Genomic DNA, 10,790 nt, shown 5'->3' on the forward strand with positions numbered 1-10,790 from the left:
TTAGGCTAATTGTCACATAGCCACTTTCTTCCCTCCCACGATGGGAGTTAGAACCAATCAAGGTGGGAACTACACGAAGAATTTTAGACCACTATGCCATAAACTCCCGTCTATTTCTAACTCGTCTTTAAAAAAGAGCAAAGTTGGAAGATTTTGTTTAAATTTGTTTTTTTTTTTTCATTTTTTATAAAACGATCTTCTTTGTATAACTGTTTAAATTTTTTGATCTAATTGATGAGAAAAAAACGAATGTCTTTAATATAAAAGTTCATTTTACATATTTAATATTCGTCAAAGTAAATGTCTTTAAAGTGGCTTCATTAATGCAGAAAATCCATAGTCAAATCCCAATATTTTCTTGTAGTGATTATTAATAGAATAAAATAAACTTCCTTGTGCAAATTGTAAATGAGGAATGATAACAAACATTTCCTGCTGATTTTTTACCGAATGACACTAAGATGTGAATATCTAAATATTTCATATTGATAGAGTATCTAAACAGTGGAAATGCTCTTATTCCTCTCTCTCTCTTTCCCATGTCTATATATATAAACACTTTTGCATTATCCATGATACATCATACACTCTTCTCTTTCCCTCAATATTCTTTACACGTCAAACCCAATTTTAATCTAACTTCGAGAGAACTCACTCAAAAAAAAAAAAATGTATGAAAAGTTCATAGTCTTATCAGCATTCTTCTTAACGTTTCTCCCTTCTTGTTTCAGCAGCTATCCATTCAATCATAGAGATGCTGATCCTTTCATGTCTTCCCATGTTTATTACGAAACCAGTCATCTACATGGTCACATTACTCGCAGCAGTCATACGAAAAATCGCCATGGTAATTATGCTCCTAGATCTTCTCCTCAAGCTTTTAACGTCAACTCTTTTGGTGCTAAAGCCAATGGAAACGACGATTCTCAGGTTTATACTCCTTTTATCCATATTATATTTATATATTGATTTCCATAGCAATATTTACAATCGACGTAAATTTAAATATATTTTTGAACCGTAGGCGTTCATGAAAGCTTGGCAATCAGCTTGTTCGTCGACCGGAATAGTTTACATCGTGGTTCCGAATAATAGAAAATACATGCTTAAACCGGTCCAATTCTCTGGTCCATGTAAATCATCCTTGATTGTTTTTAAGGTATGATAGAAACCAATGCAGCTGGTATATAGGCATAATTAAATTGTTATTGTATAATGTTTCTTCTACATCGATCTTATAATTTGTTATGTGTAAGTTTAGATCTACGGAATGATTGAGGCATGGGAAAATCCATCAGACTACAAGGTACGTAGGCACTGGATTGTGTTTGAAAATGTGGATAACCTTCGTGTTGAAGGAGGTGGCCGCATCGACGGTAATGGACATATTTGGTGGCCAAAATCTTGCAAAATCAACCCTAAACTTGTAAGTTTTTCTCTATATGGTATCAGTATATATCTTAAGAAACTCTTAATTAAAAGAATATAAATCGACTAACTAAATTTATTTTGTGAACAGCCGTGCCTGGGAGCTCCAACGGTAGGAACCTCAAACGCCCCCTAATTCAGTTCTAATAAATATACAATGGAGCTCTATTAAAGAAATGTAACTAATGTATTGAAAATTATTAATGGGGCAGGCGGTTACGTTTGTGGAGTGTAACAACTTGAAAGTAAGTAACATTAGGTTGGAAAACGCACAGCAAATGCATTTGACGTTTCAAGACTGCCAAAACGTGAAGGCTTTGCATCTTATGGTCACATCTCCGGGCGATAGTCCTAACACCGATGGCATTCACGTTAGCGGAACTCGCAATATCTTAATTCAAGACTCTATCATCCGTACTGGTAATTATTAATGAACCATCTTATTATAAAATGCTATCTTGACATTCGCATGCAAATTAGTGAATTAATTAAATATGGGTTACAAAAGGTCTGAACGTTTGTTCTGTTTATATTGTACATTAATCATATATTTTTGTATCAGCATTTACATTGAAGTCGACATTTATTGAAGCTCAGAGAGGATTGTTACTTATTAGTTCCTTCATTAATCTCTCTCACTCTAGAAAAATTGTTTATTTGGTGGATAATAAATAGTAATGTGTTGGGTTTGTTTTTGGTGATGAAGGTGATGATTGTATTTCGATAGTGAGTGGGTCAGAGAATGTGAGAGCGACAGGCATTACATGCGGGCCGGGTCATGGAATCAGGTCTAACCATCTCTCTCCCTAATTTCACCTAAATATTTTGTTTTTATCTTATTTTAAGCATCATACTATCTGCAACATTCTGTATTATTTGTTGGAAACCTATCAACTAATCTTTATCAACTTCAATCAGAGAATTGTAAAAATGCCCATCTTTGTTTTTTTTTTTAATGAGAAAAGGATATATGATGCATGCTCAAAACCATATGTTGCTAGAGCTATTAAAATATATACTAAAACGATAAATGCAATGTTATTAAATGGTGTTAAGCGTCCTAGCACAAGCATTTTTATTTGGAGTCACTTATAATTTTTTTGGTGTCTTATTTTTTTACATGAAAATAGCATTGGAAGTTTGGGAGAAGGTAACTCAAAAGCATATGTTTCAAATGTGGTAGTCAACAAAGCGACTCTTATAGGAACCACTAATGGTGTGAGAATCAAGACTTGGCAGGTAAATTATCAATGTCTTTTGTTTTATAAAATAATTATTACTATGAAAAAGAAAAAGGAAAAATATGACTAGTATTAATGTATATATCAGGGAGGACGTGGAATGGCAAAGAACATCATATTCCAAGATATCATAATGAAAAATGTTACAAACCCAATAATCATCAACCAGGACTACTGCGATCGTGTTGAATCATGCCCCGAACAGGTATGAGACCATATTAAAAAAAAACGAAAGTCACATCAAATAATATAACAAATGTTTTCAACACAACTAGAGCTCTAAGTATAGTAATAATAATACTGAGATGGTACACGTGGCAGAAATCGGCCGTGCAAGTGAGCAATGTGTTGTACAAAAACATACAAGGGACGAGCTCAAGACCGGTAGCTGTGAACTTTGCGTGCAGCAAGAGCATCCCATGTCGAGGAATTTCAATGCAAAACGTTAAATTGGTCGACCAAACCCAACAAGATGTCTCCAAAGCTTCTTGCTCCAATGTGAGGTTGAACACCCTAGGAAACGTTTCTCCTCTTTGCAAATGATCCCCAAGAAAAAACTTAGTATTCACGGATCGATATCAGTCTATTTCTATATGTACTCGAAATTTGGTCTTGATTTTTGTATATATAGAGTATTGAATATTGATATGGTCCATGTTTGAAGTAGGTTTTTATGGAGATAATTTAATAAAGTGGGATTGTAAGGTTATAAACTTAGGGGATTTGATCTCTGTTAGAAGTGAAACAAATGTGACTGGTTTCTGAATATTTGACGTTGGTCCTAATTCTACAGATGTATTCGACTCATCATCCTCAGAGCACTATTAAAAAAACAAACATATTGCATATTCATTCATAATATGATTAAATGAAATCAGATCACTGATCATGTCCAAAAAAAAAAAGGGATCAAATATCACCAAAAAAGACATTCCTCCAAAAAGTTCTCTTGAGGAATATACTACAAAAACCAGAAGTGTTGGCATCTCTCGAGAAGTAAAAAACACTAGAGAGATACACAACCTTAACAATTACAAATCTGTTGTTGTAAAGGGAAGATGATATACACTTAGCTGGGTGAGTTCTTCCTGCAAAAATGGGAATTAATGTACACTCACAAGACGGTGTTGATGTGAAGTGCTTTCAGGAGAGATGTTGCCATTTGTTTCACCAGAACTTGGCCTCCTGAACGTTGTCCATCACGTCGTTCTTCTATCAGATTCTGCAGTTTCTGAGGAAGATCGTTCTCTACGATCAGCTGTTTTGGCTTTGGATGCTTCTCGTATACAGCCTGTTTCCATTGATCGCCAAAACCAAACACTCAGCACCCAGAACAAGATAAGCGAGGACTTAGATAATCAAACTACCAATTACCTTAATGAGTTTCAGGAGGTTAAGTCGAGCAATCGCATCTTGGTGGTCTAATCTTGAAATTAGTAACGGGGTCAATCCATTTAATGCTAATGTTTTATTGATATCAGGTGATTTCCTGCATTCAACAAAGAGAAGGATTAGTCCATACTAGAGAAGATATAACATTCAGTATCAGAGGACTTAACAAGTGGCAACTTCACTCATAACCTATACAAAAGAAAAGAGGATAACATACGTGATAATCTTCAAGAATGGCTCCAATATGTGCACAAAATGTCTCTCTGGGCAGTTCTGGAAGAAGTTAACTAATTTTTGAATTGCATCTTTCTTGAGAAATGCCTGCTCCACCTTGTGGTCAATGTCTTGCGCCAAGCAAACAGCAATTGAATCCAAGGCTATCACTGACCAATATTCATCATCGAGTAAACTCAGGTAAACATCCAGACCGCCGTGGGCTCTTAGCTGCTCTCTAGAATTCCGAGATGCATGAGCCATATCACATAGTAGTGGCAATGCATATTGCTTTAGAGGACAATCCGACATGATGAAAAGCATCAGGTGCGGAATGATTCCATTTTCAGCCGCTTGTTCCTGCCTTCTCTTGTTTATCTTACAGAGGTTGAATAGTGCACTAAGTACCTACACAATTTTACAAACGTTGGTTTGAGTTAAATTGATTAAAAGCAACACCGAACGATATAAGAACTAGAACAAGAGTCGAAACTTCAATATTTAAAACAGCATACTGGACAACAAGTTATAACCAACAGACAGAGGCTATCTCCATACAAGTCAAGAAGGTAACCTCGTGATGGATCTGATTAACAAGAGGCCCATCCTTAAGCTCAAGGTTTGGGATCAAGAGCCTAATTGCATCTGCACGCTGAAGATTCTCCAAGCAATTTGGATCCGTGGATAAGTGATTGGTGCACTCCAGTATCTGGACAAATAAAAGGCGTTATAAACATGCAACCTGAAGATCCTCTGAACCACACATCCAAGCTTGGCCAAAGAGAAAATGGAAACATTATATGAAGCGCTGCTGGAGAAAAAAAAAATAGGAACTTTATAATATTTTTGAAATACCTTTAACAGAATAGGAGGTTCAACACGGTTGAACATCTGGAACAGACGACTGAGTAAGCTTTGGCTGCACATGTATGATTTAACTGATGTATCAGCTCGAGCAAATTCGAGAAGCAGATCAGCCACTTTCTCCAAATATTCCCTTGCAACATCTGCACTCAGCGTATGGGCAAGTGAACCAGATGATGTGTTACTTCCAGATCTAGCATTTAGAACACCCGAACCTGACAGTACACCATATGCAGTCTGAGATGCAATCCCACACGTCGAAGCGACTCTTTCAATAGCCATAACCTTCTTAGTCATCATGTTACTGGAATATCTAGGCATACTATCAAGATTTCCGTTTTCTTTTCCACGTCCAGAGACTTCTGAAGAAACAATGTAATGATACGGCACAAGCGACAAAATCATATACGTATGTGCTTACAATATGAACAGTCTTCCTAAATACAAATTTTTTAAATTACCTGCAAATTCGGCCATTAAGAAATCTAGGTCTCCATTGGTTCTCTTTTCGTTTGGCGCATGCAAAAGAGGAAGTCTACTTCCATGTCTCTCTATGCCAGTGATATGCTTTACATAATCCAGTTGACCAGATAAGTTTCTTGAAGGGGGTTCTTTCTCCAACATGCTAAGCAAAGGTCGAACTTGATCTGGCTGAGTAACAGGAAAACCATTAGACGCACCCTCCGCCATTTTCTGAAGTTTATCAGTTGATGTTCTATTGGCAGAGAGAGATATCCTATGTTGTTTTACAACATCTTCTGTGGCATCTGGGGAAACACTGCTTAATCTAGGCCTATCACCATCTGGGTGCAAGGCATCTGATTGACGGACATCTGACCTTCGAGAATTTGAAATCACAGCATGAGAAGGCTCTTCACCACCCCCATGCCTAGTTTTCAACTCATCAGGATGATCAATCACACTGAGTGAAGTTTCACGCTGACTAGAAATAGGATTGTTAGGGTCAAGTTGACCAGAGCGTGCTCGTGGAGTTTGACCATCCGCAATCAATGCGTCCCCTGACATAGAAGCCAGTTGAGTTGCCTCACTCAAGCTATAAAGAGTGTTGACTAGCCTAAGAAGAATTCCATTCTTTGCTGCTATACGGCAGAAATCATTTCTCGGGGTGGATCTTTTGAGTTTAAATACCTGCCATATCCCATCAATAGCTAAGTGTACCATCTCCCTGAAAAAGCTCAAATCAGTAGAATTTAGTAGCACATAAAGAGCGAAAAGGAACAGAATTGATTAAAGAGAGAAGAGCTAAATCAAGAAAATGGTCAGCTATTTAGAAATGCATCAGCCGTTTTCAAAAGAAGAAACACACATCACATAAAGTAGGCAGGACAACAGGTTTAAATACAAAATCAGATGCTGATGGGAATGGTAATAACCCAGGAATCACTGCGTGGGATAAATTCCAAGTCCTTCAGACGAAACACTTGTAAGAAGACGGTAAACTGAACCCACCTGTGTTTGGCATAATCTGCTTCAAGAAATCCCACCAAAACAGGTATTCCACGACAAGCTATGAACATTTGCAACGTTAAGGAGCTGTAAAGAAGCTACCAAATTAACTATATGACTTACAGAAAAGCTATAAAAAAAAAGGTGAAGCAAATAAATATGTATTTGATGACTCGTAACCTTGACTGACAAAGCTGCTGCAAGAAGTATGCTGCTTCCTTACGAATTTCTCGAGTACGACCCCTCTCAGAAGCAGCAAAACTCATTACCACAGGAATCTGCCATTTCACAAGGAATAATCAACTTTCATGGGATTTTTTTTTGTCTATTTGAGAACATCGTGAAAACTTGGGTGATAATGTAACAACACCGTCTTTTAATTATCTACGATTTTTCTCAAAAAGGTATTAGCTGTCGAAATGGTGTTCGACATTTAAGATAAAAATGTAGACAGGAGCCTTTGATTGTCGATTCCACCGAACTATACCAAGGAACTACTGGTGATTCATCAAGTCAGCTATCAAATGGAGAGTAAGACTTACGAGACCAACGAGACAAGCATTTTCCAGGAAGTCGGTGTTATCTTGTATGATTTCGTTTATCAGTTGCAGCATGGCATGTATTACCTGAAAACACCAAAAAAGATTCACAAGCATAAGCCAACTACTGATGATGAAAGACAACAAAAAAACCTGCTTGGTTACAAGTAACGTACTCGAGATTTAGGAATATCAAGTAGATCCATTAGAGGGAGGAAACCATGCTGTGTCACAAATACTGCCTTCTGCCCAGGTCTCTGACGAAACATGGCAACAAGTTTCTGACAAGAAGTTACAATTGCATCTTCTGATTCATCTGGCCTTAAGGAGCTCACCAATCTGCTGAACTCGACTGCCTATAAAAACTTAACCAATTAATTACTAAGATCTAAATTCACACAACAATAGAAACTAATAAATTGAGTTGAGAAGCCTTGGTTTGCTTTTCAACACCTAATTATTCTCAGAGTATGGAGTGGGTCGGTCAAGTAGCATTATATGATCAAAGATGGCTAAAAGCTCAGGATATAAAATTGCAGAATACCTGCAGAGGAAAAAGATTTTCCGCGGGCATTTTTTCATCAAATACCTGAGAAACAAGATATGACTATATGTTAACAACATACTACTTGAATTATCAAACCTGCATACTTGAGACAGAGCATACCAAGCCATCAATGTCAATAACATCATCTTTCAAAACACCCATCATTAAGCGGAAAAGATCACCACCATCTTGTGAATTCCCCGTTTCACCCTCCATTTGCTTCTGAGCTATTCTAGCCCTCAATTTTGTTGCCAGATCATTCTTTCCACCATCTGCAACAGGAGAATCACCCTCGTTCACATTTGTCGTAGGCATTGATGTTGAGGCTTCATTTGGTTTTCCCTCAGGAACTTTATCCAGTGGATGAAACAAATCATGCAAAGAAGCATCCCCAGGAGGATCACTAAATCTAGTCAGTTCACTCCCACCAAAACTAGAGGAAGTCTTCGGAGCCTTTAAGATAGAAATAACAAGCATAGCAGATCTAGTCAGTTTGCAAGCCATCATCTCAGTATACAGCAGCCATCAACAACCTACTTCCCGAGAGTAATAAACAAATTTTATATAAAATAAAGCATCTACTACAAAATAAGGGAAAGTATTGCGATAAGATCTTGAAGCATACAAGATCAAACCCCAACAACAAACAAAAATAGCTCATTATAGAAGTCTTAGTAAAAAACGCCAAAAAAAAAGAGAGGTTACTTATACAGTACAAACTCAGCAAAGTGTTTTGTTTTTGTCAGTTAAGAAAGAAGAACTTATCAATTAACTCAACAGACAAAGCACAGCATACTCGCTCGTGATTTACCATATAATCTAAATAAGTACTAGGGCAAGAATGACTAACAAAACACCACTGACCTTTCGAAGCCCATCTTCACCTTTTTGGCTAAAACTATGCGGTAACTGCTCCACCTGGATAGAACTTTCTTTTCCAACCTGCTTTGTTGCTGTCGTAGTTCCTCTACCTTCAGAAGCTTCCCTTTCAAGATTTCCAGGTTCATCAGATTCGGATTTCTCATGATTCTCTATTACATCTTGAGATGTCCCCTTTGCATCTGAAGAAATACGAGAAAACTTATCGTGGATAGACAATTTAGGAACTTGATCCGAATTAAGACCATCTTCTGAATCCGTTCCTTCTGCACCAAGATCAGGTGAAGATTGATCTTTCTCAGACCTAAAACTCGCCAAACCTACCACAGGTGATTTGCTTCTCGAGTTCTGGACACAAAAGGACTGGATCAGTAGCTTTAGCAAAGTTCATCTCTGGTTTTAATGCAGTATACTGCTCATCTCTAGGCATCTCCAAAAGATTAATTGATAATAAAAAGAGCTAATGAATCTTACAGTTTTTGTCACCCCCATTTTTTCTGCTGAAAGGCTTTCAGCTACTTCTTGACTACCTTCATCATCCTTCTCTGAACTTGAACCAGGTTCCTTAATATATCTGCAAAGGATGACGTGCCCAAAGACAGAAATACAGGTTAATGAAGGCAACGAAGACTTGTAACGAACCCCTACGGGGAGATAGATAGTAAAATTTGAAATATTCTTCCACAAGTTAACGTAAAAGACACAGGTTCTAACCTGATGGTCCCACTATGCCGAAGTGATGATCGCAGTGCTCGTCTAGAATTCCGTATCCAAGGGTGAGAGAGAAGTGTCTTCGCATCAGGCCTCTGCCTGGAATCCTGTAATATGCAAGATACAAATCAGATGTACATACTGGATATTAGATAAATCAAAATGCCTAGGTTTCGGTAGGTAGAGTTATTAAACAATATTGTAACAAGCTATACCTTCTTGAAGCACAGACGTAGGAAGTCTGTAATATCGGGAGAAAGACTATCGGGAATAGGAGGGGTATCATCCTGAAACAAAACCAGAAAAGGAATAGTTTTAAGAGTTTTAAGTGATTGCTAACAGCTATTGCATTATTGCAGGAAGGAAGTGATTTAAAACAAGGAAGAATACGAATAGGGGAAGGAAGAGAAACCTAAATTTAATTAACTTAAAGCAAACTCGTAAATGATGGAAAAACCTGAACAATGCGGTAGAGGGCTGGCATGGGTTGCAGATCATAGTAAGGAGGTACACATGTCAAAAGTTCAATAATAGTGCATCCAACACTCCAAATGTCAGAAGCAGCACAAACTCCTGACAATTCAATAACCTAAAACAAAGTTTGAGTATCCGTCAGTCCACACATAATCAGTTATACGTTTTTTATAGGAGAAAACAACATCCTTTTGTCAGAACAAGAACAAAGTCCAATTATAGAAATTACATACGAATATTTGACCTATACGAATATGATGGAGGAAGATAAATATATTATCAAAGATGTACCTCAGGAGCCATCCAGTAAGGAGTTCCGACCACTGAGTGAGTGTTACAATCAGCCTCATTTAGTTTAGTGGCAACTCCAAAGTCAGCAAGCTTAACAAGTCCCTGAAGTATGAGATAGTCAAGTATTTAAGGAAGGACAGCAAAGAAGAATCTTGTCCATCTCAGAATACAACAGATCTTGAACTAACAACACACCTCCTTCGTTGTCAAAATATTTGCACCCTTGATATCACGATGTATGACACCCTGCTCATGCAGATATACTAAACCTTCCAAGACCTGTATTCACTAGTTAGTCCAAAAGTGTTTCAAGAAACTTAACTCAAACTAGAAAAAAAAAGATATATACGGACCTGTGCAATGTAAACAGTCACCAACGACTCAGGGAAAGGACCAAATTTATTTGGTTTAATAATGTTTGCGAGAGAGCCATTCTCAACGTATCTGCAAACACAAAATTGGACATGAGTTTCCAGACGGTAGTCCAGCGTGGACCAAATATATGACTTACTCCAGAATAATGTGAAGGTGAGTCTTTGTCTTCAAGGATCCAAGATATTTGACAATGTTTTTATGGTTCAAGTTCTGCATTGCATTGACACATCATCTTAGGAAGGAAGACTGCATCTCAACCGGTTATAAAGAATGTGCAATTTGAAATAATTGCAGGATATGGAAGAAAAGAAGGTACCTTAAGGAGATCGATTTCTTGCTGATGAAATTGTCCCCCCCCCCCCCCCCCCC

General features: G+C 37.5%; 2 protein-coding genes across 3 annotated transcripts in view; one reads left to right on the plus strand and one right to left on the minus strand.

Annotated features, from left to right (window-relative positions):
* Nucleotides 594-3,437, plus strand: LOC104764524 (polygalacturonase QRT2). The gene is made up of 9 exons (XM_010488072.1): nucleotides 594-930; nucleotides 1,025-1,159; nucleotides 1,262-1,426; nucleotides 1,520-1,540; nucleotides 1,641-1,848; nucleotides 2,135-2,216; nucleotides 2,559-2,667; nucleotides 2,758-2,874; nucleotides 2,991-3,437. The coding sequence occupies exons 1-9, from the start codon at nucleotides 670-672 to the stop codon at nucleotides 3,210-3,212; spliced, it is 1,320 nt and encodes a 439-aa protein (XP_010486374.1). The 5' UTR covers nucleotides 594-669; the 3' UTR covers nucleotides 3,213-3,437.
* LOC104764525 (MAP3K epsilon protein kinase 2-like) overlaps nucleotides 3,494-10,790 on the minus strand; it is an 8,146-nt gene continuing 849 nt past the window's right edge. The window contains exons 3-24 of one of the 2 annotated variants that reach the window (XM_010488074.2): nucleotides 10,738-10,758; nucleotides 10,558-10,631; nucleotides 10,400-10,490; nucleotides 10,242-10,325; nucleotides 10,047-10,148; nucleotides 9,739-9,870; nucleotides 9,497-9,568; nucleotides 9,285-9,388; nucleotides 9,045-9,144; nucleotides 8,556-8,918; nucleotides 7,812-8,144; nucleotides 7,689-7,733; nucleotides 7,321-7,500; nucleotides 7,148-7,231; nucleotides 6,786-6,883; nucleotides 6,609-6,692; nucleotides 5,600-6,324; nucleotides 5,130-5,497; nucleotides 4,849-4,983; nucleotides 4,279-4,682; nucleotides 4,044-4,158; nucleotides 3,494-3,960 (exon numbers count right to left, since the gene is read on the minus strand). In XM_010488074.2, coding sequence (XP_010486376.1) covers nucleotides 3,784-3,960; nucleotides 4,044-4,158; nucleotides 4,279-4,682; nucleotides 4,849-4,983; nucleotides 5,130-5,497; nucleotides 5,600-6,324; nucleotides 6,609-6,692; nucleotides 6,786-6,883; nucleotides 7,148-7,231; nucleotides 7,321-7,500; nucleotides 7,689-7,733; nucleotides 7,812-8,144; nucleotides 8,556-8,918; nucleotides 9,045-9,144; nucleotides 9,285-9,388; nucleotides 9,497-9,568; nucleotides 9,739-9,870; nucleotides 10,047-10,148; nucleotides 10,242-10,325; nucleotides 10,400-10,490; nucleotides 10,558-10,631; nucleotides 10,738-10,758 — 3,891 coding nt within the window. In that variant the 3' untranslated portion in view covers nucleotides 3,494-3,783. Of the gene's footprint in view, nucleotides 3,961-4,043; nucleotides 4,159-4,278; nucleotides 4,683-4,848; nucleotides 4,984-5,129; nucleotides 5,501-5,599; nucleotides 6,325-6,608; nucleotides 6,693-6,785; nucleotides 6,884-7,147; nucleotides 7,232-7,320; nucleotides 7,501-7,688; nucleotides 7,734-7,811; nucleotides 8,145-8,555; nucleotides 8,919-9,044; nucleotides 9,145-9,284; nucleotides 9,389-9,496; nucleotides 9,569-9,738; nucleotides 9,871-10,046; nucleotides 10,149-10,241; nucleotides 10,326-10,399; nucleotides 10,491-10,557; nucleotides 10,632-10,737; nucleotides 10,759-10,790 lie in introns of both variants that reach the window. The other variant, XM_010488073.2, reaches the window with a different exon arrangement.

Source organism: Camelina sativa, chromosome 19, assembly GCF_000633955.1.
Source record: "Camelina sativa cultivar DH55 chromosome 19, Cs, whole genome shotgun sequence".
In the NCBI taxonomy this organism is placed as follows: Eukaryota; Viridiplantae; Streptophyta; class Magnoliopsida; order Brassicales; family Brassicaceae; genus Camelina; species Camelina sativa.

Bases quoted from the DNA above. Each gene is read 5' to 3' on its own strand.
- LOC104764524 (XM_010488072.1), top strand. From the start codon at position 670: ATGTATGAAAAGTTCATAGTCTTATCAGCATTCTTCTTAACGTTTCTC. The intron at 1,541-1,640 runs GTAGGAACCTCA...TTAATGGGGCAG, and splicing joins CGTGCCTGGGAGCTCCAACG to GCGGTTACGTTTGTGGAGTG. The intron at 1,849-2,134 runs GTAATTATTAAT...TTGGTGATGAAG, and splicing joins AGACTCTATCATCCGTACTG to GTGATGATTGTATTTCGATA.